Source organism: Electrophorus electricus, chromosome 3 (genome assembly GCF_041902795.1).
Source record: "Electrophorus electricus isolate QZ-2024a chromosome 3, ASM4190279v1, whole genome shotgun sequence".
Classification (NCBI taxonomy): domain Eukaryota; kingdom Metazoa; phylum Chordata; class Actinopteri; order Gymnotiformes; family Gymnotidae; genus Electrophorus; species Electrophorus electricus.
In genome coordinates this window covers 30,977,083-31,002,529 of record NC_137499.1, presented here as the reverse complement: position 1 = coordinate 31,002,529, position 25,447 = coordinate 30,977,083, and the positions used below count along the sequence as shown (strand labels likewise).

At 43.3% G+C, this 25,447-nt stretch overlaps 2 protein-coding genes across 20 annotated transcripts in view; one reads left to right on the top strand and one right to left on the bottom strand.

Moving 5' to 3' along the window:
* The window catches only part of nfixb (nuclear factor I/Xb), a 105,546-nt gene extending 90,187 nt beyond the window's left edge, over window positions 1-15,359 (top strand). For 7 of the 18 annotated variants that reach the window (XM_081711067.1, XM_035526130.2, XM_081711066.1 and 4 more), the window contains 6 exons: window positions 2,310-2,384; window positions 6,436-6,564; window positions 8,777-8,952; window positions 10,514-10,661; window positions 12,746-12,837; window positions 15,250-15,359. In XM_081711067.1, coding sequence (XP_081567193.1) covers window positions 2,310-2,384; window positions 6,436-6,564; window positions 8,777-8,952; window positions 10,514-10,661; window positions 12,746-12,837; window positions 15,250-15,264 — 635 coding nt within the window. In that variant the 3' untranslated portion in view covers window positions 15,265-15,359. The remainder of the gene's footprint in view (window positions 1-2,309; window positions 2,385-6,435; window positions 6,565-8,776; window positions 8,953-10,513; window positions 10,662-12,745; window positions 12,838-15,249) is intronic. The other 11 variants (XM_081711071.1, XM_035526180.2, XM_081711072.1 and 8 more) reach the window with 6 other exon arrangements.
* A 5,135-nt stretch (window positions 15,360-20,494) lies between these two features.
* nme4 (NME/NM23 nucleoside diphosphate kinase 4) lies at window positions 20,495-24,755 on the bottom strand. 2 transcript variants are annotated; one of them, XM_035526220.2, is made up of 5 exons: window positions 24,099-24,755; window positions 22,253-22,383; window positions 22,028-22,129; window positions 21,456-21,568; window positions 20,495-20,905 (listed from the first exon to the last, which is right to left on the bottom strand). In XM_035526220.2, exons 1-5 carry the CDS (start codon window positions 24,232-24,234, stop codon window positions 20,785-20,787), a joined length of 603 nt encoding a protein of 200 aa, XP_035382113.1. In that variant the 5' UTR covers window positions 24,235-24,755; the 3' UTR covers window positions 20,495-20,784. The 2 variants fall into 2 exon arrangements, with proteins under 2 accessions (XP_035382113.1, XP_081567201.1); XM_081711075.1 differs by having other exon boundaries at window positions 22,639-24,227.
* Between the last annotated feature and the right edge of the window lie 692 nt (window positions 24,756-25,447).

The following is a 25,447-nucleotide window of genomic DNA, read 5'->3' as shown; positions in this document are numbered from 1 at the left end:
CTCAGCCTCCCCACTCAATCATTCACTCATTCACTCTCTCATCCATCCAGCCACCCACTCAGTGCCCTCTCATTCTCTGTGCCTGTCTCACTTTCTCTCCACCATCCTCCCATTACGTACCAGGCTTCTCCCCCATAGTGCAAACAGAGCCAGCGACAAATAAATGCAACTGGACCATCACAGTGTACCACAAAAATGCTGCTCGATTAGCTCTCCAGACAATGTACTTTTGTTTTCTGTTGAGTAATATGATCATTTTTTAATATCGTACAGTGAAGTTGTGTTTGATGCGCTTGATGTAATACAGATTTGTGCTCACTGAGGGATTGGTGTTATGCTTTTACTTTCTCATTTTATAAGTCTAGCGACATATAAGATGCTGGATTCTTTAGGTATTTATGCAAACCTGAACCTAGCCAGCATGGAAAACAAAACGAAAAGCTTGCTTATATCTTTGCACCCGAGTCATTGGGACATTGAACAGAATTTGCAATAGATAAATAAAGGTGTGGCACCTGGTGTGCGTGTGTGCACGCAAATTCACGTGCGTGTTTAGTGGTTGGTGATCTTTTCTTAGGCCTGTGATTGGGCTATCAATAACAGTATAGAGCTTGTGGTTCAGTCAGCTCTTTAGGTGTACTAAATTTCTGGATTTGGGTGTATTAGATGTGTGTGTGTGTTGTGTGTGTGTGTGTGTGTGTGTGTGTGTGTGTGTGTGTGTGTATGCGCATGCACCCAGTGTTTTTCCTCACTAAATGGTACTTGGTCTTAGTTATTCATTTGTTCAGAGGAAATATATTTCAGGAACAGGGCAGTGTTCATAAGGCTACATGACAGCTACGTAAGTCCTTGAAAACCAGAAACTGACGTAAACCTGCTTGCTGATAAAAGCATATGTTATGACACTTCTCTGACAATATATACATATGCATATGTACAATATAGTACATTATGAGAACTGACTGTCACTTCAGTATGTTTTTATGTCAGAGTGACACAATTCTGATGAAGATTTCCAAGTAAAGACAAAACATGAGCAGTTCCAAAGCATGCACTGCCATTGCTCCTGGACCTGGCACCTGGTGGGAAGATCGACATGAAAGAATGACTGTACTATAATGTTATACGGTGAAGGCTTATATAAATGTTTATATAATTTATGTCGTAATGAAGGGCTTATACTGGTGTAGCCTTTGGGGTATCTCCAGTATGTATTACTAATGTTTCTTTTGTAGAATTTATTTGCTTTTTTTTTTTTTTTTTTTTTTGCAAGGGAGATTGTACATATGTACTATATGAAAAAGTAGCAAATATTTTATAGAATCTACCTAGAAAAGTTTCATCTGTTTTCTGTATGTAAAAGCCTGGTAGACTTCAGGATGGGGAGATCTGTCTGAATGCTCGTAACATTTCACTCCATAAAGTCAGTTGAGTAGGCTCTGACTGTCTCTGGGCTGTGTGGACAGACCACAGATCATAGCATGATCTCACTCTGGGTTTCTATGCTCCCAGTTTCTGCACCTCTCTCTTTTTCTGACCCCAACCACCTCCCTTCCTCCACACACAAGCTCTTGTGGAAACACTCATGTTTCTTCCATAACAAGCTTCCACTCACCTGTAACAGAAGCTTCCAGAAGGTATATACACAGCGGATCCACAGGAGAACGATTCTCCTTGTCCATATGATCCCTCATTCATTCCATTCATGAAAGCACAATGTCCATATATACAACGTGTCCTGCATTAACGGAGTGTTGGGCCCCAGCTCCAATCCCACACACCTTCTGCTCATGTGAAGTGCTCGTGATTACTTCCTGTCTCACTATTCCCAGATGTTCTATCCTGGTTTCTCTCTCCCTTCTCTCTCTACCCCTTTCCCTCTTTCTCTCCCTCTGTCATTCTCTATGTCTCTTTCTTTTTCTCAAACTAAAGGAGAGCTGGCGGGGATCGAGCCCAGCTGGACTCTCTCTGGTATTGCCTTAGTGTGGCTGACTTTCTCAGCTTTTCTTAGCTTTGTCCATTGTCTCTTGAGTGTTTGAAAGGTACAAAAAACAAAAAAGTACGATATATAGACTGAGTCAAGAGTCTTTAAAATTATTGTTAAATAATTTACAAATGTTCCCTGATTCCCTCTATACCAAAACATGCCAAGTTTCTGTCTCTCTCTGTCTCCCCCCCCACACACACACTTTCTCTCTCTCACACACACACACACACACACACTCTCTTTCTCTCTCTCTCTCTCTCTCTCTCTCTCTCTCTCTGTCATATTGTTAACTCTGCCCTTCTCCCCTGTTTGGGTTTTTCAGTGCAGCACCATTTGGCCAGTATGCAGGAGAGGAAGATTAAACATGAGAGCGATGGCGTGCAGTTTCCTTACCATGGTTAGACCACATTCCCCTCATCTTTACCTACACGCCTTTTACACAGCCTGCACCCAAAGCCACTGTCTGTACTTCTGTCTCAGTGTTCCTGCACCACTTGCTCTCTACCTCTACCTCTTCGTCTCATTCTCTCCTTGTCTCTCTACCTCTCTCTCGGCATGTCTCTCTCTACTGCTCTCTGTACCTCTCTGCATGTCTTTCTACCACTCTCTCTACCTGTATTTTTCACTACCTCTACCTCTTTTTCTCTGTCTCTTCCCCTTCTGCCTTTTTATTTTCTTCTTACTCTTCTTTGAGATGGTTGTTGTTTTTCCAGTTCTCACCATGTTGTTTCAAACCATCAGCAACATCCCTGATAATGTGCTAGGAGATGCTTGTGTTGGATTCTCGCTGAATGAATTCTGTTCAGATGTTGAATTTACTGTGCAACAGATGTATACAGAGACCTATCCAGTGTCTCTGACACTGGGTTTAGGGGTTTTTGTTGTTGTTGTTTTTTTGCTCAAATGAGCCACACCAGCCTATTTCAACAGCTGCTAATATTTACTTACGTTCACATTTGCACCACAATTATTAATAGTGATTAATTACCATAATGGAGTAGTGCAGTGCTGTCTGGCTGCGTGTGCCTGTGTGTGCTTGTGTGTTCAGCTGAGCAGTGTTTTAGCTGCTGGGTTACTGATGCCGCTTTGCCTTGAGAACTCCCACCTGGCAAAGCCACAGCTACGCACGCACTCACTCACACACGACAACCCAAATAAACAAATGAAAACACACTCAGGTGCGCTGCCTGTAATGCCACAGGCCTTATGTCCTCAAAATATGCCACATGCGCGCACAAACGCGCACACACACACACACACACACACACACACACTTACACACACAATCTGGAAAGAAGCGGAGCTCCAGTCCAGATGGTACCTCCATGTGTCGACAGCTATGGGAGCTACTGGGTTACAGAAGACATCTGTTACCGCGATGATGATGGTAGTGGTGGTGATTGTGGTGTGTGGGGTGGGGGGTTGTTGCGTGTGTGGGTGTGTGAGTGAACGACACTGTGCTATGCTCCAAAGGTGATTTGGTACCTGAAGGAGGCGTTTGGCTCGTGCCATTCATCATTAAGTCTGCCCCACCCACCACTCCCCCTGCGCTCTGTCTGTCCGGAGCACTGTTCCAGCCGTCTGCCTCCACCCGTCTGCCTCCACCCCTCCAAACACAGCACAGGACTGAGAGAGACAGGAGAGGATGAGCTGGCTTTGGGTGTCTGCATGCGGTTGAGAGTCAGGGGACCAGTCTGTGTGAAGCTGTGTAACGGTGTAATGTTTGTGCTAATGCTACTGCTTTGTTTGTTTGCTTGTTTGTTTTGTTTTGTGGTGGTGTGTGTGTTGAGTGTATTCATAGGGGCAAAGTGTGGTGTTGTGTGAGTGTTGGAGACTTGTGTGTACCGTTGTGTGACGGCTCGATGTTTGTGTGCCGGCCAGCTTGTTAGTGTGGCGAGACTGGAGGGTCATGGGAGCATTTGATTGGCTGCCAGTACACTGGCATGTTGTGCCAAAAACTGGACAGAGAAAGAGAAATAACAAATGACACATAAACACACATATTATACATACACACACACAGACACACGCACACACATATGTGTAGACAGGAAGAAGGAGATCATAGAAACTTCTGTCGGCTTTAACTCTAAAGGCTGTTATTTAGCGTCTGTTTCCGGCCACTGACAGAGACATATGCTAAACGATTCATTAATTCAGCAACACGGAACAGTCTCTAATTTCTAATTGTATGGACACCATTTAATTATATATTATTTGGTGTATCTGGAATAATATTGGCACATTTTTAAGTCATTAAGTATGATTTTCACTCAGAATGCTTTTGTTGAGATAGCCCATGCCTGTTCAGCAAGCAGGATGATAATTGATTATTGAGATTTTTGATTAGAACACAATTTACAGTTACTTCTGGTACTGAGAAGAAAGTTGAGATATTAGTTAATATCAAAGTCGTGCGAGGGTATCAGAATAGATGAAAACAGTATGATGTGCGTCAGAACCTCATAAATAAATATGACGGTCTGTGTCATAGCTGAACTCCCCACTTCCTCAGCCAGCATTATGGCTTTTAACATCTCTCCTAAAAAAATCCCAAATCCTCTTTATTTAAAATGCATTAATGGAGTATGACCATGCGTGTGTATGTGTGTGTGTGTGTGTGGGGGGGGGGGGGGGGGGGGGGTCTGCCTGTTTATTTTAGGGAATTAATCCTATAACACTAAATGCAAAATGTCATAGTTCTCTCTCTCTCTCTCTCTCTCTCTCTCTCTCTCTCTCTCTCTCTCTCTCTCTCTCTCTCTCTCTGAAGTGTTGCGGTTGAAGATTGCGATTTTCCTCTGCTTCATTTGCACAGCTTGGTCTTTAAGAACACTGAATAGTGTGGTACATGTACGCTTAAGCTTGTAAACAGGGATTCCATTTGTTGACAACTTTTAATTCAACAGTTTAGTTCTGATCTCCCGGTGATGCCTGCTTGCTTCTGCCTATCATGTCTCACGGGGGACCATCCTTGTGCTTCCTTGTCTCTGAACCTCGTGTCCAATGACTCATAAGAGATGGAAAGAAGGAGACAGACATACAGAAAGAGAGAGATGAGGGGGCTAGCAAGTCATTAGATTTCACATTAATATTATGGGCCTTGCTCATGGAGGTCACAGAAAGAACTACCCACCATTTTGGCAGTGCCACAAACCCCAGAATCTTAAACTGTGTGTTTGGATTACCATATATCAAAATAATTTCCCTCAAAACCAGCCACAAGAAGTCCTGATCATAAAACAGACTCGTTTTCATTCCCCCAGCCATGACACTTTTGGCTGCATTTCTGGGTCACTTGGTAAACCTAGTGTATACTTAGCTTGTTTGTTTTTGCCAAACGTTGGACTAGCTCGTCAGCCCGATCGTGGGCCCTGCGGCTTTCGGGCCGACGTTTATAGAAGCGGGAGGACACTTTAATGTGCCGTTATATATGAGGAGCACATGCCATCAGACCGCTCTCTCCTTCCGCTTCTCACACCTCCTCTGTCGTTAGTCGCACATCCCTCACTCCCCCCAGCCTCCTCTCGTTAGGCAGTGTGTTGCTGTCTCAGACCATTCTCCGAGAACAGCTTGCTCTGACAGGACGGCAGCTCAACTCCGTGAAGACCTATAAAAGGGGTTGTGTTTGCTCTCAGACTGTAGGATGGATTCGCTATATCAGCACAGCTCTTTCACTCACCTTTACGTTGAAGCTGACTCTGGATCATTTTGTTTACATAGCTGGTGAATTGCTATGGTACTTCACTTTTTGGAGAGTTAGTCAATGGTGACATGGAAAAAAAAGTGTCACTTTTAAAGCTCTGTGAACAATTAATATCCATCCAAATGGTATCTACTGGAAGCAACTAAATGGTTGCTCAATGTGTAGCATACTGGATCCTACTAGTGACTTACAATTAGAGGGTTTAGAAATAGATGGCTCATTAAAAATGCTTCACCTTTTTACTAATTTCATTGGGTCTTTTTCTGTAATGTGTAGTACTTTAATTTGGATGATGTTGGCCTTTAGTTGAGAAAACTGTGCAGCCCTGCCAATGGGAATAGGATAAGGATAAGTTACGAAGCACTCTACTGAGTTCCATCATGCTCATAGTCTTGTGTGTGTCCTATCGTTGCTCGAGGGATGCATATATATGCATATGGGTGTGTGTGTGTCATTGTGGAGTAGCGAGAGAGGCAGACATACAGACAGACAGATGAAAGTAAAAAAGTGGTCGCATGGGACCTGCTACCACGGCCTTCCTCAGCTGTTTTTCCCGCTGACAGTCTGCCTAGAGAACCCTTCCAACCCTCTCCCACCCCCTTTCTCCACCTGCTGCTTCAACTCGGGTGTTTGTTTTTTTTTCCCTCCTAAAGCATACAGATCAAGCCAAGGTCCAAACACAGAGCCTGTTTCATTAAAACCACCTATCTCTGTTCTGCCATTTTGTTGATCCCATTTTTGCCAGGACTCTCGTCGCCTGGTTCTCTTAAGAAGGCGGGGAAATTCGATTTCAGCGCTCTGTCCGGCCAGACGAGATCTGCTCGCATGCCGTTCACCCACCACCCACTGCCCATGCTGGCAGGAGTGAGACCAGGTGAGAGTTCAGAGCCCCTAAACACCTCCCCCCACCTCACCCCTCCAACCACCCCCACCCTTCCGCCCTCCCTCCGGGTCCCCTCAGAAGTCGCCTTTGGCTACTGGAAGAGGTGAGACCATGTTTTGCGGTAGCTGTGGTGGGTCGGGGCCGGGTCAGGGCTGGGTGGCTGTGTTTGGGATCTCTCTTACCTCACCCGCTTCTGGGTTCCTCCCTCACCCTCTTCCTGTCCTTGTTTTTTTTAAACAAAGTAACGAAGGCTGGTCTGTCTGTCTGTCAGTCTGTCTGTGGTCAGGTGCTTTCTTCCCATGGTGGTGGACTTCATCTCTCTCTGGTATGAGGGTGCAGTCGTATACTTTTGGACTCATTCAGGTCTCTACATGCAAAATGCTTTGAGGTTCTCAAAAGCTTTGTTAATTATTTTAAAGACTTTCATTTATATTAGTCTGAGTGATCTAATGGCCTTCAGAGGGAGATTGAATTCTCTTCTATTACAGAAAGTTACTGTCCCTAATTATTGTGTGGACCAATCTGGAATGTTGGTGTGTTTCAGACAACTTCAAACCTTTAAATCATTTGGCAGTTGCATTTAGAATGTTCTGGAAAAACAACTGTCAAGCCAACCCATCAAACACCTAATCCAACAAACACTAACCAAATGCATGCATCTGTGCCAAACAACCCACAGAAAAAGACAAGGCAAGAGGACCATTTACTTTAAAAGACCTGGATGATTCTAAAGCAATGAATCATTGGTGTCTACATAGGTCTGTGCCATTTCTGTAAAAGGCAAAACACAAAGTACCAAATGTTTATTAATCTATTTACCATGGTTATCAAAGGCATCCAGAAATAATGTAATTATTAAGGATGAACAGATGTAAAAGTTACATACATTTTTTTTCCATTACTAAGAGCTTTAATGACACATGGAATAATTGTAGATGGGAAGGTAAATTCTGTTCATATGACAGTTGTTTTCGACACTGTGCCCCTTCTTTTGAGAGCATACCTACAAAATAAAGGCAAGCTGTCTATGCCCATTCCAATCTGGGCACCAGAGCCAACGCTGGATTTGGAGTAACTTTGCACACACACTGGGTTTGCACTGAAATGCACTAATCTGCCATGTGATCGGGGCACCAGGCGTTCTGTCTCAATCACCGCTCTAGCTGCGTTCGCTCCTCCTGAGCCTTTCGCAGTGCCTGGACGCTGGTGGCACCCACCGATCTGATCCGTTTCCCCACCATGACCTGTGGTGTGGCTTAAGCTAGCCCGGCCCTTGTGTGGAGCGCCCTCCTCTGTAAGCCTGCGCTCCAGAGGCACTGCCCTCGCCAGCGCCCCTGGCCTCTGCCCCACTCCCTAAAGGGATTAAAGGATGGATAAAGAAAGGCAGCGAGGGGAGCAGCCTGCGGCGCGGGTGATCCGGGAGCCGACCGGCAGGGTGGGGAGAGAGGGGGTGGTGGGGCTGAGCCGAACGGCAGGGGGGCACGAGGCTTTGGCCGCGAGTGAGGTGCCCTCGTCTGGGGGAGCGGGGGTGTTTGGCAGGCCTGCCTGGGCAGCTGGAGAGCCTGCTGGGCAGAGGAAAGGAGGCTGGCACGCCAGGAGACAACGAGGGCGAGGGTTCACCCAACCTGCCCAATCTACCCACCCCCCACATGCCAATCAAACTGAAGGGACACCTACTGTTAAAGTATCAGCGCGCAGCTCAAGCTCTTTCCAACACCTTTTTGGAAGTATGTTTGCAGGTGTCACATACCTCTGTAGAAAGAGAAAGATGCCTCTAAAAGATCTTTTGAATGGCAAAGTGTGACAGCCATGATGAGGAATACTCACTGGCCATTTAGACAGTGAAACATTGTACTTAGGTCAGGCACTAGTACCTGCCTTTATGACTTACACACACACGCGTGCATGCGCGTGTGTGTGTGTGTGTGTGTGTGTGTGTGTGTGTGTGTGTGTGTGTGTGTGTTTGTGTACTACCACCTCAGTAGATTCTTTTCATCGACATCACCTATGCTTGCTTTTGCACAAACCGAACACAAACACCATTTGCATATCTATTTGTCAGCCCCATTATGAAAAGGTTGCGTTCGGACCACGTCCGTCATGCCGCTGTGCAGAGAGTCCATTTCCATGTTCATATGCAGTGGTAGTGGATGTAGTCGCGTGGGCCTAATGCCAGCCTCTCTCGCTGTCCGTCTCTCTGCAGGGAGCCCCCGTGCCTCTGCCTCCTCTCTGCACTTCCCCTCTCCCTCCATCATCCAGCAGTCCAGCCCCTACTTCACCCACCCCACCATCCGCTACCACCACCACCCCGGGCAGGACCCGCTCAAGGAGTTTGTGCAGTTCGTGTGTGCCGACGGATCGGGCCAGGCTGGCGGCCAGGTAAGCCCCTGCAAAGCTGGCGCACGTGGTGCAGGACAGCCAGAGCTCACCTACACTCTGCAGTGCTACAAAAGCTGCTCTTGTTTCTCAGCTCACGTGAAAGAATCTGCAGAAAGACTCAGAGTAAATTAGCACTTGGATTAGAGGAGCATTTAGAGGTTTTAAATTGAGGAAAGATAAGCCTTACAAGACATTGCAACATTATCTATGACTAAACGGCCATTCCTATCAGGGGGGTTCAGATCTGGGTCAGGGGTCCGACTTTCCTATCAGTTTCCTGATTCTTCTTTGCAATCTCATATGATTTATCTCACAAAGATTGTTAATTATGTGATGAGCGGAAAGAAACAGTTTACAAAGAACCTTTTTAATTGAAAGATAGAAACTGTAAAAAATTGGAAAACAAATATTCGTGGCCAGTCATTGTAAAGAAGTAGGTAATCATTATGGCAAAGCAGTTTGCAAATGAAAATGACTATCTTGTGCATAAATGTGGCTTCACACAAAAAAGGTAGGAGTCTACACTCTGATGTAAATTTACCAAAAAGCAGCATTCCTGTAATTCTTTTTTTTTTCCAGTGTTTTTGTTCATGTTTCTTTTAAAATATTGGAATGCAGACTCCCTACTCCTTTTTTGCAAACAGCCAAACTATTTTTCATTGTCTATGATCATCAGTATGTTTCCTCCTTGTTGAACATGCATTGAACACATTTTTCCATAATGGTAGTGATTTTAAAAGGTGTTGAATTTTCATACCTCAGACCTCTTTCAAAGCATAATTGCTTTCTTCATACATCACCATTTGTTTATGCTTGATGAAAGAGCATTTCGTTGTTCAGAAATGACAAGGTTAGTCTTTTAATAACGTTTTGAGAGGTTTCTGTCTTGTCTTCTCACTGAAAGCGTGGGGGCTTTTTGGTCTGGAATACATGCGAACTGAGATGAAAAGACAAGCCTTTGGGTTTAAGACTGACTGTTTTGTTATTATCTACCATGTGCTCTTAGCACTTTAAAGTTTTTTTGTCCTCCTTGTGCTTCTCTGCTCACCTGTTCAGTAAAACCCCATCTACACCGCAACCTCGGCATACACTCAATGCATTCAACGCAGCACACACTCCTCCTTGTGTTCCGCTTTTGCCATCGGTGTTGCTGTTGTAGCCTTTGTCTCCGCCCTTTTCAGTTGAGCTCATTCGTGTGAACCCGGCCCCGCCATCCGCGTGCCTTTCTCTTTTTGTGTTCCTGCCATCGTTTGAAAGCCCCCCATCCCGACTTGTCCAGCTCCTTCACTGCTCCAGTCTCTGTGCCTGTGGTGAATCTTTGACTTGGACACACACCCACACACACACTCACACGAGCCTCCATAACCAAAGCCAACACGCATTCGCCATCCTTTTTGGTTGTCCTCCCTCCTCCCCCCTTTCAACACCCCACCACCTTCAGCCACCGCCTCCCCCCCTCCCCCCCACTACATCTTTCCTTGGAGAGAGCCAGCGTGGTGTTGCCGTTCTGCGGGGTGTAGGGCGGCGTCCACACTCCTCACCCTGTCTGTGTCGTCTGCAGCCTAACGGGAGTGGCCAGAGCAAAATGCCCGGCTCCTTCTTACTGCCTCCGCCCCCCCCTGTGGCGCGTCCAGTGCCCCTCCCAATGCCCGACTCTAAACCCAGCAGCACGCCCCTCGATGGCGGACTCACCTCGCCCGCATCTCCGTGTAAGTGACCCCACCCTTTCCCCGCCCATCTCACCAATCCCTAATTGGGACCAACCCATCGATGAGCCCCTACTGGCCATGACAAGGCCTCACCTGACCAATGGTAAGCCTGTCGGTCACCCCAAGCACGACCTCTCTGTTCATTTCAAATCTTCATGTGGCCCCATTCCATCTAGTTGACACCTCGTAAGCTAGAGTTTCATGCTCTGACCCTCCGCATGGGTTATAATTAGCTCAGCATTGCTAACCGCTGGGATTTTGATATGAAAAGCCATGCTCCCCATCCTAGAAGCCCATCTAGGTCTTATTACCAGCAGTCATGGCCACCGTATGCCGCTATGCTGATCCCCAGTGGCTAGAATCAGTCGAGCCCAACGAATGAAGTCCGGATTGCCGTGGAAGCACTCCACCAATTCTTTGGATTCCTTTTCGTTCTCGGTATAGTAACCCCAGTGCAACCCCCCCGTAGATGCCCTTTGGCACCCCCTTTTTAGCCACCAGTGGCATTCATAGTCACTGCAGCCAGTTCACTTCCTGTCATGACTAGCCACAAGGAAACTCAATGAAGGGTACAAATTTAGGGCAGTAAATGTGGACTCGAATCACCTTCTTTATTTGCCTTCACGCTCCCACATTGAACACTCAGATCAGACTGGTTAAATGAATGAAACCCACACATTGTACTTTTCACTTTTACTTTGGCTTGCTTTGAGTTCCATTTGGTTCAGTTCTAGCTGTGGCTCGACTTGCTGTGTTGAGAATGTGGAGTTGTGGCGGGCCACTCCAGTGCTGTTTCAGGATCAGTGATGACGCTCATAGATCCTGCGCCATTTTTGATCCGTCTTAAATGAGCAACTGGTCTTGGATCAGTACCCTGGGGCTGTTAAAAAGGAGGTGGTGTATGGGGCAAGTTGGCATTGGCATCATCAAGCTTTTGACCCACCACAGAGGGGGCACTGGACGGAGCACTTTTTTATGTTCTGTTTCGTGCTTCTACTTTTTTTCCATTTGATTTTTGATTCTAGTTTTGTTGTTGTCAACGTCTTAAAGTCTGTCATCTGTTTACATCTAACTGACCCTGAAAAAACCCAAAACAACTTGTGATTTACAGACATGTAGCTACATACATCCAACCCTGCTAATATCCTTAAACCTCTTTGCAGTCCTAAAAGTACATCCCACTGGGGCATGTGATGTCATCACTGACTGTTTTATCATGTAGTTCTGTTTGTTAAATGAGGTTGGCACATTTTTTTCCATGAGGTAAATAGCACTCATCCATTTACAGAGAGATTCTCTGTCAGATTGAAAATCTTAGTTTGTCATCTTATAATTTGTCAGACTGAAAATCTTAGTTCTCTTAGTTTCAGGACATCCCGTGGTATGTACCTTTTGAATAACTTCACACGACTTGGGACAAATGTGGGTTCTGTGAGGCAACTGTTAATGCTCTATCATGTGAGCTTTTAGCCCAAAATAATCTTTTTAATTCTCCTAACTGACCTAGAGTTTAGAAATAGCTTGGTAGCCAATAAACAAAAAGCCTTTTCAGCTATCTCTGTCTCTGTTAACTTTTTGCAATTAAGCTGTCGAGGGTAAACGTTGTGTCCAGTACTGAACTGGTGAATATTTGCCTCATTCAGTTATCTGAGACACCTGTTCATTAGCCAAGTTTTTGCCATGGAGTCCATCACCTTTAAAACTGCCCTAAATTTGATACTGATCTTCAGCACTTTCCTACTGAAACATCCTTGCAACCTAAATGAATAGAGAGGCTTTTATTTTATATCATATGTTGCAAAGTGTGTTGTCAACAGGAAAAATACACCATTCTTCTCATGTATGCAGTAAAGTGTCAGGTAAAGTAACAAACAAATGCTGCAACAGGAGCTTTTCCTTTTAAGAACTCCTGTGAAACACACTTGTCTGTGAAAGGCAAAAGTTATGTGGCCACCTACTGATGCTTGGAAGAATTACATGCTACGTTTATTCGCATTAGCTGTGAACTGGGTTTTGGAATGACGTTTCTTGATGACATGATGGTTTGATGAGACTTGTGCTGATTAGTGTATTCTCTTCCTCAGCATACTCCACGCCAGGCTCCACAGCTCCCAACAGGTTTGTCAGCATCGGATCACGGGACAACAACTTTCTAAACATCCCCCAGCAGACACAGGTTAGTAGAATAAAGCTTAACCATGTTTCTGTCTTCATACAAGGATGGTTGCAATCTTTGAAACATTTCCCTCCTAATGCAATCCAGCCTAATCAACACTTCTCATCCACACGTTTGCCCATCAGAGCCACACAACTGAGTAGCACTGAGACAAGAGACAAGAAAACCTGTTGTAAACCTCTTCTAGCACTTACACAGTGCTTTATACCTTTACTCATTTCCATCATTTTGCTGCTCCAGTGTGCTCTCTCTCTCTGGTGTGGTCTCTCCAGTGTGCTCTCTCTCTCTGGTGTGGTCTCTCCAGTGTGCTCTCTCTCTCTGGTGTGGTCTCTCCAGTGTGGTCCCTCTGTTCCCTGCTCTCTCTTCATCACGCCTCTCTCCTGTGGATCCTCAGTTTGTTTCTCTGGCCTGGGTGGAGCGTACCTGAGAGTAAGCAGAACAGGCGGTTGATCTGAACACTGCAAGCAGGCAGCCACCATGGGGTCCCTCCTCTATTACCCGCTGCACTTTACTCATTAGTGCGCCAGCCACGCTGGCCCCGGGTGCGCACCCAGCCGGCCCGCTCTACGCCACATGGCTGCCATGTGAGGGCTTCTCTCCCCTGCTCTACCACCCCTCGGGCTTCAGCTCTCTCCCCCTCTCACACCCCCCAGTCACTCTAACCGGTCCGCCCCGTTAGCCTTTGACCATTTCCTCTCCCTCCTTGTCCTTTTTTCACTCTCCACCTTTTTTGACTCTTGCTGGGGTCTGACCCCAACTCATTCTGTTCCTGCCAGCCTTCATTCTGTTCGCTGATTTCTTTCACTCCTGTTAGAAGAAATGATACTGGCTGAGCGTTGACTCATGCTCTCCCCGAAGGCCATTGTCCAAATGATCTCGAAAGCAATCTAAACCCACTGAACACATAGCTCAGTGAATTCATATCTATGTGCAAAGGCCCCATATGAAACTCGTTTTGAAGCAACTGTTTTAACTCCAGATACATTTGCTTATATTTTGCGCTGAAAAGTAGGCATGAGGGGCCCCCTGGTGGCCAAGCAAGGTACCTACACTCAACCCTTCTTGAGGCTAGGAAGAAGGGAATGCAAAAGAGGAGCAAGGGTGAGAGTTTCAGCACAGGGCTGCAAACTGAGAAGTCACGTCCCAACTGTCTGGTTGCCCACAGCAACCAGACATGATGTCATAGCCAGTCGAACTTGAACTTGAGAGGGGGTGAGTTGGGGGGTGGGTTGGGGGGAGGGGGGTCAAAATAAAAAGGGTCTGGGGGGGGCTAAGAAAGAGGGTGCTCACTACTGCCAAGGATTACACAGAGAGCGACAAAGTCGGGAGAGGGAGGAGCACAGCACAGAAGGGAAGAAGTACTCCGCCTAGCTGCTGCCCTCGAGCCGGGGGAGGGGGGGGTGTTGTTTGTTTGACCCGCAAAAGTCAACCAAAATAAAAGCCGCTCCCCTGGAGGCAAAGTGTTTCCAAGACTTGACTTCCAGAATGTTCTCCTGGGCTCAGCAGAGCCAGATCAGGGGTGGCGACCGACTTCTGCTCCGTTTTCCATGCTGGGCTAGAAAAACCGACTGTTCAGGCAGGGTTAGTGTTCTCACTCTGCAAGTGAGTGGCGTGCTCTCCTGCTGCTCCTGCCATGCCTGGCCTGCCCCCGTACACAGCCCCGAGGGCACCATCAGTCCCCACACATATGCCCGAGGGCACTATCAGCCCCAACACACAGGCCCGAGAGCTTGGTCAGCCCCAACACACAGGCCCAAGAGATTGGTCAGCTCCCACACACAGGCTCGAGATCTTGGTCAGCTCCCAAACACAGGTCCGAGGGCACCATCAGCCCCCACACACAGGCCTGAGACCTCAGCCTACCTCGGACACAGGTCCAAGAGCTTGGTCATCTTCTACACAGAGGCCTAAGGGTACTATCAGCCCAAACACAAGCCTTAAAACTTTGTCAGGTCCCACACACAGGCCCGAGGGCACAAACAGCCCCCACACATAGGCCCAAGACCTTGGTTAGCTGCGCTGCCCACAGATTTCAGCAGTGATGTAGCGCTTGGTATCTTAACCTCCTTGCACTTCTAACAATATGGCTCAAATGTCCCATTTCATTTTTTTTTTTTTTAATACTAGCTCCAAGTCCTGGTTAAATATTTGTGGTGTACAGGTAAACTGCCACGATGATGCTTTTGTGGCAAGAAGTTCAGAGCTCTCGGGACTCCTATAGGAGGACAGGGCCAGGGTGGGGAGAGAGACTCCAACAAGGCCAGCAAGTCAAGTGTGACACCTAGTGGACAAACTGACAAGCTCACTTCTGATTGCTGTTCTGTATGCTGCTTCCAGAGCATCTTTTCTGAGGGGTGTGATATGTTGTATTTCAGCTAAACCTGACTTTGTTTTCTTATTTTGTTTTGACAGTCTTGGTTCCTCTGACAAAACCTGCCTGCCAACAAGCATTTAAAATCCCATCACTACAATCTGGAATCTTAAAACAGGAAAAAAAAAAAAAAAGAAAGCATACCTGAAAATGCACTCCAACCCTCTTGTCCCAACAGAGCAACAAAGGAAACCAGGAAGTCTTGGCATGATATTGTTTGGAATTTTACAGTTTTGTGTAGTCAGCCTTCACAACAATGAGCCCCTCCCTCCATTTTGAACAAAAACAAGAGGATCACATGACAAGGTGAAGGAGGACATGGAGTCAACTCTCAAAAACCATGGAAACAACATCAGCAAAAAAGAAAAAAAAACAAAAACAAAAAAAACAAAACAAAACAGCAACACAAAAGAGCAACCTGAAGAGGAAAAACAGAATCTGTTACTTAGGAACAAGGATATATTGTGCGATGGCTGGAGACATCAACAATGGTGAGGTTTTAGGGAAAAAAACATGGTTTTAGAAACTAATGGGACGTCAAATTACTGAGACGCTAAACATACTCACTACCAGCACAGAGTTGAACCTAAAGGTAGCTATAATTCCCCATTCTGACCACATCTATAGAGAAGTACATCTCCACGGGCCCATTCTTTTAACAGCCAACCTAACAAATACTAATTGAAAACCAAGTTAAATAAAACCTAAAGTATTACACTACAAAAAGGCAGAAAATAAAACACTACTCTCATGTGCACTATTGAAAATATAATAGGTGGAGGAAAAAACATTTGCACAGAATCTGTTATGGTAATACAGAAAAGTGGACGTCACACTAACGCTAGCCAGACACAAGTCCACAGTCATAGAGGGCATTCTCTTTTAAGGTCGATGTGAGAAAACAAAAGCATGATTACTCCATGTTACGATCTGGACAAAAACTACCTATGGAGTCAGTCCAATCAAAAAGAGTCAAATTCAGGCTTTCTGTTCGCCCTTAGTGCCAATTGAACACCAACTGTACTCCTTTTGGGTGAATGCCAACCCCAAAATACACACATATATAAACACACACACACACACAATTACATTCACTGCCATGTCTCTGAGCTGCTGCTTTAAAAATCATCACACTGGAAAACAAATGCCAGAATGTCAGGAGCAATTATTTGTGTCTCTTTTTTCCAGCTTAACATTCCAAATCAGAAATGCTTACTATGCCTAACTGCCACTCGTCAGACATTCTAAGACATCATTTTGTATGAAGTTTATTGTGTCATTATTATAATGAGGCATACAGAAAGCCCCAGAAAACAGCTGGCAGAGACAAACCAGAAACCCCCTTCTCCTCTCAGTCTTGAGTTTACTGTTTACACTCCCAGATGGCCATGTTCCAAGAACACAATACCACGCTGTGGAGCAAAAGAATGTTGGACATATCGTAGCTTTGCTCAGAGGGGGGTGGGGTGCCTCACAGCCATTTTGAATGCAAATTATTTAGTCTGCTGTTATGTGTTCGAATCTCTTTCAGTAAAATGGCATGTTTACCCAATTTGAAAATTTGGCAATGTTTAAGAAATGCTGACAGCTCAGAGCAAGGCCCCAGAAACACACAAATGAACGCACACACCTTCCACCAATTGATTATAAAGGGAAGCCTTGGTTTTTAATAGGGCAATCTTAATCAGCCATTAGACATCCATTCTGAAATTGCCATAAATCACTTTGATTTAAAACCATCGAGTTTATTCCCAGTGTAATTCTAATCAATGACCTCACAAAATAACTGGACTGCCTGACCATGTATCTCACTGCAGGGAAGCATTGTTGCCGGAAGGTGACCATGTCATCAGTTTGGTAGAGAACTAGCATTGCTAAATGAGAATTATGATGGCGATGGTCTTTGCTTTTCTAATCAATGGAAGTGCCTCTGTATTCCCATTATGCAATTTGTTAAACATGAATTCAGGTTATTTTCTCACATATAAGCTATAGAGGAGGGAGAAATTTTTATGCCTGGAGCAAAACAAGTGACAGCTCACTATTTACAGACATCTTTATATATACAGGAGATATCCATATATATTTATATATACATTTTTTTGTTTGCGTAATAAGCTCAGTGGCAGTCTAGTTATTTTCTGAAGTATGGCAGAGTCATAATTCATCATAACAAATTAGTCATTTGTTTAGAAGTACCAGACCCAATACCCAGTTTTACACTCACCACAAGACAAGTCCTTGGAAAAAACTGTAGAAACTATGTTTCTACAGGAAACAGTATCAAGTAGTGTTGAGGAGAAAGATACAGCTTTTGATTCTTTTGTGTTTGGATGGGGAGTATTTGTAATTGAAAATAATGTATGTTGATTGAGCCATGTGCAATGCCTTGGGTAGAAAACCGTGTTTGTCTGTTAGATTGTTAGAAGGTGTTAAAGAAGAGGGGAGAAAAACCTTCTATTATCATTTCAAGTCCAAAAGGTCCGGGACTCTAAACTACAGGGCGGAGAGAGAAAAAAAAGGCTTGTAAGTTTTGGGAATTGTTTTTGTAATCTTTCCTCTTTTTTTTTTTTTTTTTTTTTTGCTTTTTTAATGTTTATTTGTAGTGATTTGTTCTCAAAACTTGGGAGGGCTGAAGAAACACATGGCTGATGCAACCCATCAGAATATATATCACTAAATGAAACTGGTGCTTCTTATGGCATAAAGTACATTCAAACTCTATTATACATAAATAACAAAAAAAGTGTTATCATAAAGCAAATTTTAGAAAAATCATGCATTACTCTATTTCTTGTTTAGTATTTACTAGGGGGAGGGGTTCATTTTAGTCGAGGTTGTGACAAAAGGCATTTTTCTCCCAACCTTTTACTTTAGAGGGGAAATGAAAGGCATTCAAAGTCTTAAAAAGCAAATTAGAATTTTCCTGTTTTCAAAGATATCCATTGCCTATGGTATAATATTGAATAGAAGAAAGGTTTTCCCCCTTGACAGCCGCCACTGCTTTGTATAGGCCAGTGTCACAAGAGTTCTAAACCACGACAATACACAGTCAGTTCTGTTAAAGACATTAGCCCACTCAAAGCTAGCACTTTGTTGGCTTTTGTACATAGAATTTTTAAAACACATCCAAATGAAATGACAAGATCTTCCCTTTTCTTGGGAGATGCTTTAAAACAGCTCAAATGCCCTCGAACCCTGCTGATACAACAAAAATAAGATGGGAAAATGTGTGAGTATGTGGAGATGTGATGTGAATTTATTGGTAGCTATAGTTGATTTAGACTCCCATCTCATGCCAAACACTGGTAGAAAGAAAACAACAATATTTTGATAGCTGGAGCTGAAAATGTTTTGAGTTACAAAGTGAACCCCACTCCCTCCCCTGACAAAAACCCCCTCCCTTGCCAGTTCCCAGTGTAAATTACTCTAAATATTTGTTTCGTGATGTAGTGTTAGATTCAGAGCATCTTAAAGGTTGTCCCTAAAAAGTGCCTTTTGTTCACAGACTCCATCTTGTAACCCTGAGTGTCCGTCTCAGAAAAGCCCCCCCCTTCAACCCGCTCCTATATTCTCTCCTTTGAGCTCTTCAAAGCAGTATATATAGTACTAAAGGAAATTGGTGTGACTTAGTTCCTCTTTTTATTGTTGATAATTAAGAAAATTGAAAAAGACAAAAAAAAAAAAAAAAAAAAAAACTTTCTGTCTTGCTTTTCCTTCCTGTCCTCTTGTCTTCTGCCTCTCTTGGACACTGGAGTAGTCTGTAGTCGCATAACCATCTCCTGTCCCCTACCCCATTTTCACTGAATGGAGGGGTTTTTAAAAAAAAATGCAAAAACGTTTGTCTGAGCAGAATGCAGTTAGCTCACATGTTATTCTTGTCTGTATGCTTCACATTGTATACCATACCGATCTCTTCAGCTTCTCCATTGAACAGTTAATGTAAGTGAACAAGTTACGCCAATGGGCTCTGGTGGGATGTCCAATCAAAGGGTGCATGAGGGAGGACAGATTCCAGCAGGGAGCAGTGAATTGCATAGAATGAAGTCGTGGAAGAAACTGGTTGACATAGGAAGTCCTCTGATGGGTGATGGGAAAGAATCTGGCTGCTGGGAAAGAATAGGTTTGTAACTCTTGTTTTGATTCTATTTATTTTAATTTTTCTACCAAATTTTTTTTTTTTTAATCTTTTGGTTTTGTTTTGTTTTAAGCTTTTTTGTCAATATTGCATATTTAGGCAGCAAAGATGTTGCGCTGAGAATTTTCGTAGACGATGCACCTTTTTAGTGGTTGTACGAGACCAGCTATTTTAAACACTTAGTGGAAAAATACCTGAAACGACTAAGCACCTTATAACGGAATGGGTCCAGCCAAGGATGAGACAGACTCAGAAGTAAAAGAATCTGGAACTCCCAACCAAAATCCCAGCGTAATCTACAATTATGAGCCAAGCCCTCAGACCAAAGTGACGTGGTCCTAGATGCTGCAGAACATGGACGATAGTGACAATTTAGACGCCTTGAAAAGCCACCAGCAAAAGCAAAACTCAGGCTTTAGTACAGCAGCCTGCCTGTTTCCCAGATAAATATGCAAATATTTCCTTGTCCTGAGCACATGAAGCCAGCAGCAGTATCAGCCATGATTATGAGAGAACGGAGTATGTGCAAGCCATAGGGCTGTGGAAAGACCCCTCACAGAGCCCTGTCCCTCTCTGGCACTGACCATCCGTCTTTGAACATTTTTTTCTATTTCCTTTTTGGCTTGTTTGTTTTGTTTTAAGTGTGTAGGGCATTGGGATGCGTTTAGAATAGATCTCCCAGCAGCCTTCGCCCTGTCCCCCAATTTCCTCACTAACCCTAAAAGCAGCTGCCCTCTTTCTAGACACACCCTCCAGAGCTCATGGTGAAATGCATGTGTTAATTACAATTTCTTTTCCATAATAAGAAAAACAGTTTGAAAAGAGCAGCACCTTTAACTGATTGAATAAAAGGATGTTCTTGACTGTAAAAAAAACAAAAAAAAACAAAAAACAAACGTGTGATTATTTTGACTCTGAATCGCTGTACTTTTTGTAGTTTAAAATTTTAATATACCTTTAAAATGTTTTTCAGCAACCTAGAAATTATAATATTCAACTGCCTCTAGACTCAAATGACTGTGTTTTGGCATTGTTATGGAAAACCATTATCATTTGAATTAACATCTTTATTAGTCTATCAAAAGTCTATCAAAATATATAATTTTTTACAGCTGTCTTTATAATGATGAAAACTATATTTGCATTTGCATTAATTTAGGTAACTGTTTCCAATTGCAATAATCACATAAATTTAATTACAAAATTAACAGAATTTGCTATTTATTACAGAGCCTTTAAAAGACAGAATTGTTTACAGCTCTTTACAGTGATAAAAACTATTTGCACAAATGTAGGCAATTGTTTCCAATCATAATAATTTACACAGAAGCAACATATTAAGTGCTCCAGCTTTTAAACTCCCAAGGAGCACGTCAGCATATGGTACAGGCACTAATCTGATATTCACGCTGCCTGCACATTTCACACACACCGTCGCTCATGGATGGTAGATGTTGCCATGGTCACAGCATTCCCAGTCAATCAACTCGGAGCACTGGAACCACAGTGAGATCTCTTTTTGTGCCACCTCTGTGGAGTCAGAGGCATGAACAACATTCCTGCAACATCAACACAGCAGAGACACTACATTACACACACACACTGCCAAGCAAAGGTTTGAGGACACATGATTAAAAACAAGTTATAATTCATCATGTATACTTTATGCTTTATACACATGTCTATAAGCACCTACTGTTTGTTATATGATGAGTGTTTCACAAAAAAAATGGAAATCTTGCACATTTTAATTACATCGTCACCCAAAGGATGTGGATTCCAGTTTGAAGCTCAGTTCAGCTAAAAAGTCATCTTGTGTGATTATTGCCACTCATCGTTGCATGCTGCAGGTTTGAAGCAGTTCTTAAAGTAAATAGATTGCTATTCTAAGGTATACATTTTGGCCAACATTGCTTATATGCTATAATGGTTTGTAGTTTGTAACACAGTTTCTGTAAATGCATGAATAGAAAGTACTAGATTTCAAACACTTTGACATGTTAAGCTCTAATACATTAGGTTGTTGGCAACAAGATCCTATGCATACGTCTGTCTGTCTGTGTGTGTCTGTCTGTGTGTGTGTGTGTGTGTGTGTGTGTGTGTGTGTACCTGCTAACATGAATACTGAAGTCTCCTCGTAGAGTTCCCGGCATAGCTTCAGCTGAGTTAGTGTCTCCCACAAGCATACGTGTGGATTTTACCACATTGTGCCCCTCCCACACCTGCAAGCAAATGCATTGTTACGGTTACCCTCACAACATTACACTGGGCATTGTCTTGATTTCCTTTTAACTTTGTGCTAGGGTAGTTAATGACCAGTATCTTGTGCAAGTATGCCCTGAGTGAGAAGGGAGACTCTTGAAAGACATGCCCATCTTGACACAATTCTAGGTTAAGAAACTGGGATCTGGATCCAAGACTGCATTCCATCATGCAGGATCCAGATCTCAGAATTCATAATCCTGCACCAGGTCTGGATCAATGTCCTGTCCAACTCACTTGACTTGTCATCATTACACTGCCAACTACTGTGAGGTCAACCCCTTTTGATGGGATGTTTGTCTAATAGGCAAGATACAGGTTTGAGGTCTAAATGAATCTCACCATCACCAATACAATCATTATCTTGAGTGGACATGACAAGCATATTGGGTGTGGAATGCTTTTAGCTTGAACCTCACCATGGCAACCACGGGACCTGAGGTCATATAGCGCAGTAGGCTGGGATAGAAAGGTTTCTTATGAAGAGACACATAATGTTGGTCCAGTAACTCCTCAGACACCTGCAACACGAGTGATTCATCATCACTCAAATCATGCAAACCGCACACAGTTATGACAAAACACCACCTCCGTATTCCTTCCCAAGCCATAACTATGGCAGCAAACATGGTGAATTCACTCACCTGCACCATCTTCAGCCCGACCAATCGGAAGCCTCGCTGCTCAAAGCGTTTAATGATCTGACCAACTAGACGCCTCTGCACACCATCTGGCTTTACGGCAACCAAAGTCCTCTCTTTTACACCAGGAATATCTATATAAGAATTTAATTTACGATTCACAAGTGAAATACTGATGCAAAAACAACGCATATTGACTAAGTAATATGTAAGCCAGTAATGACACGTAAAAGGCTGCTGTCTGCAATCAATATTTCCTGTTTAAATTTGCATTTGTGGGATGGACAATAGCGCCCTCTTCTGCCTAAACGGGGACATAAACAAGTAGATTTGCCTCTTAACCGTATTAAGGTTCATTAAAGCTAAGAAGGTAGTGGTTCTAAACATACCAAATGATCCCCAGTAGTTTTTTTTTTTTTCCATTTTGATCCGCTTTAACGTTGCTATCGGTAGTCCTTAACTCAACGAGGGGTTATCCCCTGAGTGCTGAAGGAGTCTGTCTTGGGGCCATTCTTTTCATATGTAGTTTTTTAAGTACGAAGTGAAACATTGGTGTTTTATCATTTTAAAATTAAATTATTTTATTCTCATACACGATTCCTAATGTCATTAGCGTCTCCTACGGCGTTCCGAGTTTCATCATGTCTCTCGGTTAATGAAAAAAAAGCTTTAAAAAAATCAAAGTCAAAAACAAACAACAACAACAAAAACCGTCGGCTAGCAAATTGTACTAGCTCAGATGTACCTACTGTCACACCATCACGTACAAGTATGTGGATATGTGCTCATTCATGTACTCTTGGTTTAAGGCCATCCTGGTAAACATGGTGTACAATTGATCGCTATAGTCAATCCTGCAGCCTTGATAAAATTAAGAGTATTCTACAAATGTTCCCAATCCAGCACACAGGCAAAGAAAGTATTTGGTTATCTAGGAAAGCAGTCATTCAGCATTGTGACACCAATAAAAAGGAAGCATGCATTTAATGTTTTTGATATGCTGTCTTCAAGTGAGAGTTGTTTTGAGTGCTGAATAATATTTCACATAGATAAGGAAGGAAAGGATGAGGTCAGGAGACAATCAATCAGAGTATTGGCTTTAGGATTGCACATAATCCTGCAAGGCAATAAGCATCCGGGACATTAGCGCCAATGCAAACCACATAGGCCTAATAAAAATGTTAATGATATTGACATTTATTAATTTAAACTAATTCTATTCAAGTATTAGTTGACATTAAAGCAGGCAATATATAAAATAACTTTGTTTTGCAAATTAGGGACTCATATAGCCTACCTGAAATTTCTATAATTTCTGTAATTGTCTTGTGTTTCCCCTAACAGTACCACATAAATGCTAAACGTTCCATAAAATGTATTGTTCACGTTGGACGTCATCTACTATCGTACAATATGCTAATCAGAACCTGTCACACATGACTACTGTCCCCGAACACACTAGATTGAAAGCACGTGAAAACACAAGATCACTATAACAGAATTAACTCATTTTATCAATAAACCACAATGAGAAACCAATAGACACAGCGTATTACAATTAAAATAGTCAAATATGATCTTGAAATTTGAATACGGTGTAAAGTTAAAATACAGTTGTAATGTGAGCAAGAGTTCAGATGGATTCAAAATTCTGTTTTCCGTGCAGGGATTGTTTACTACATGCGGCTTCGAATGAATTCTGTATCATTATCACGGAATTGCTCAAGATTGCACAAATAGCTATTGATCTAATCTTCACAGAAGTGATTTTAAGCATAACATCGGAAAAATAAAAATACTGTAACCAATACCTACACACTCTCACAAAACCCATTTGAATGACGCACACCTGAGATAGCACTATGGCTCCGTGCGTTTCCATGTAACCAAGTCCGCTGGGCGCACCAGAGGCTCTGGTTGGAACTCCTAGCTCGCACTCCATGAAGGAGAAAACGGTTTACGAAACGGTGTGAAACTGCTGCCATAATCACATAAACCGGTATGTGGGCAAAAAAAATAAAATTAATGCAGACTCTTCAATGTGTTAGTTAAGAGTCAAGAATCCAAATGTAACGCCCTACAGAGACGCCAGGGCACTAACAAAAATGTACTTTTTAATCCCTCATAGACCCAGTTGAGACTGATCAGTGTAAAGTGACTACACACACAGTCGGTCATTCACCTGACGGGTCCAATTTGCGCTTGGTCAGAGAATAATAGCTGACAAATGTAAAGAAATGACATGCGAAAGAACGACGCCTTGAACGCTATTGCAAGGCTAGGAATTTTCAGCGGGGAGGGGGCACCACAACGCGCGCTCGCACACACGGACTCTTTTCCTCAAACGCGGAGCACAATCGTAGAAAAGACAGATACAGCGAAATTCCACCTCGTATAGAAATAGGACTCCAAGAAAGAGTACAAAAATTCTTATACTATCGTTAAAATGTGTTTTTGTTTTTTGACTTCATTATGGCTTTGGTCGTTTCTTTGATTACGTTAAGTTTTAATTGACAGTACTGTGGCATTGGTAATTTTATTACAAAATGTTTTAATCTAGTTTATCTGATGAATGCAACTTAAACTACTAAATTTGCTTTCGACGAAAACTTTAAGGACTGGATGCTTTTCTTCTCACTCGTAATCACTCATAAATCATAATTTCTTATTTGGTGTTTTTTGTTCTGGAGAGCCTAGAACATGAAAATGAGGCCTTTAAGCAAATACTGAGAAACACGCACAACGATCCAAGGTCGCAAAACAAATATTACCCTTGATCACGGAACAAGTGGACAGGGCCTATATGCAGGAACGAACACAGCCCACTAGATAGCAAATTTTCTAAATAAGTAAATAAGCGTTTGCAGTAAAGTATTCCGTGCCTTTGCTTTCACCAATTTTGTATTGTAAGATATCTATATCTATCTATGAACGAACATTTGAAGACAGTGGCCAACATAACATGTCAATATGAAGATAAGTCAACATGGAGGTTTTAAATTTACGCCGTAAAAGAGGAATTTGCCTGAACAAACCATGAATTCTGTTATTTTTATGTCTCCAGCAAAGCTCAGGTACTGCCCCACAGAGATGAGGGACCCTCTAGCCTACTAGAACGGTGCAATCCACCCTAGCGCTCAGTGGAGCAACAGCCAAACAACCCTCACATCCCTCTAGAGCAACATAATCAGGATAAAT

Excerpts from the sequence above, each read along its gene's own strand:
- nme4 (XM_035526220.2), bottom strand. The coding sequence starts at position 24,234 with ATGGCAGCAGTTTCACACCGTTTCGTAAACCGTTTTCTCCTTCATGGA. Across the intron at positions 22,384-24,098 it reads GAGCCATAGTGCTATCTCAG|ATATTCCTGGTGTAAAAGAG; the intron begins GTGTGCGTCATT and ends ATTCTTATATAG. Across the intron at positions 20,906-21,455 it reads TTCAGTATTCATGTTAGCAG|GAATGTTGTTCATGCCTCTG; the intron begins GTACACACACAC and ends TTGATGTTGCAG.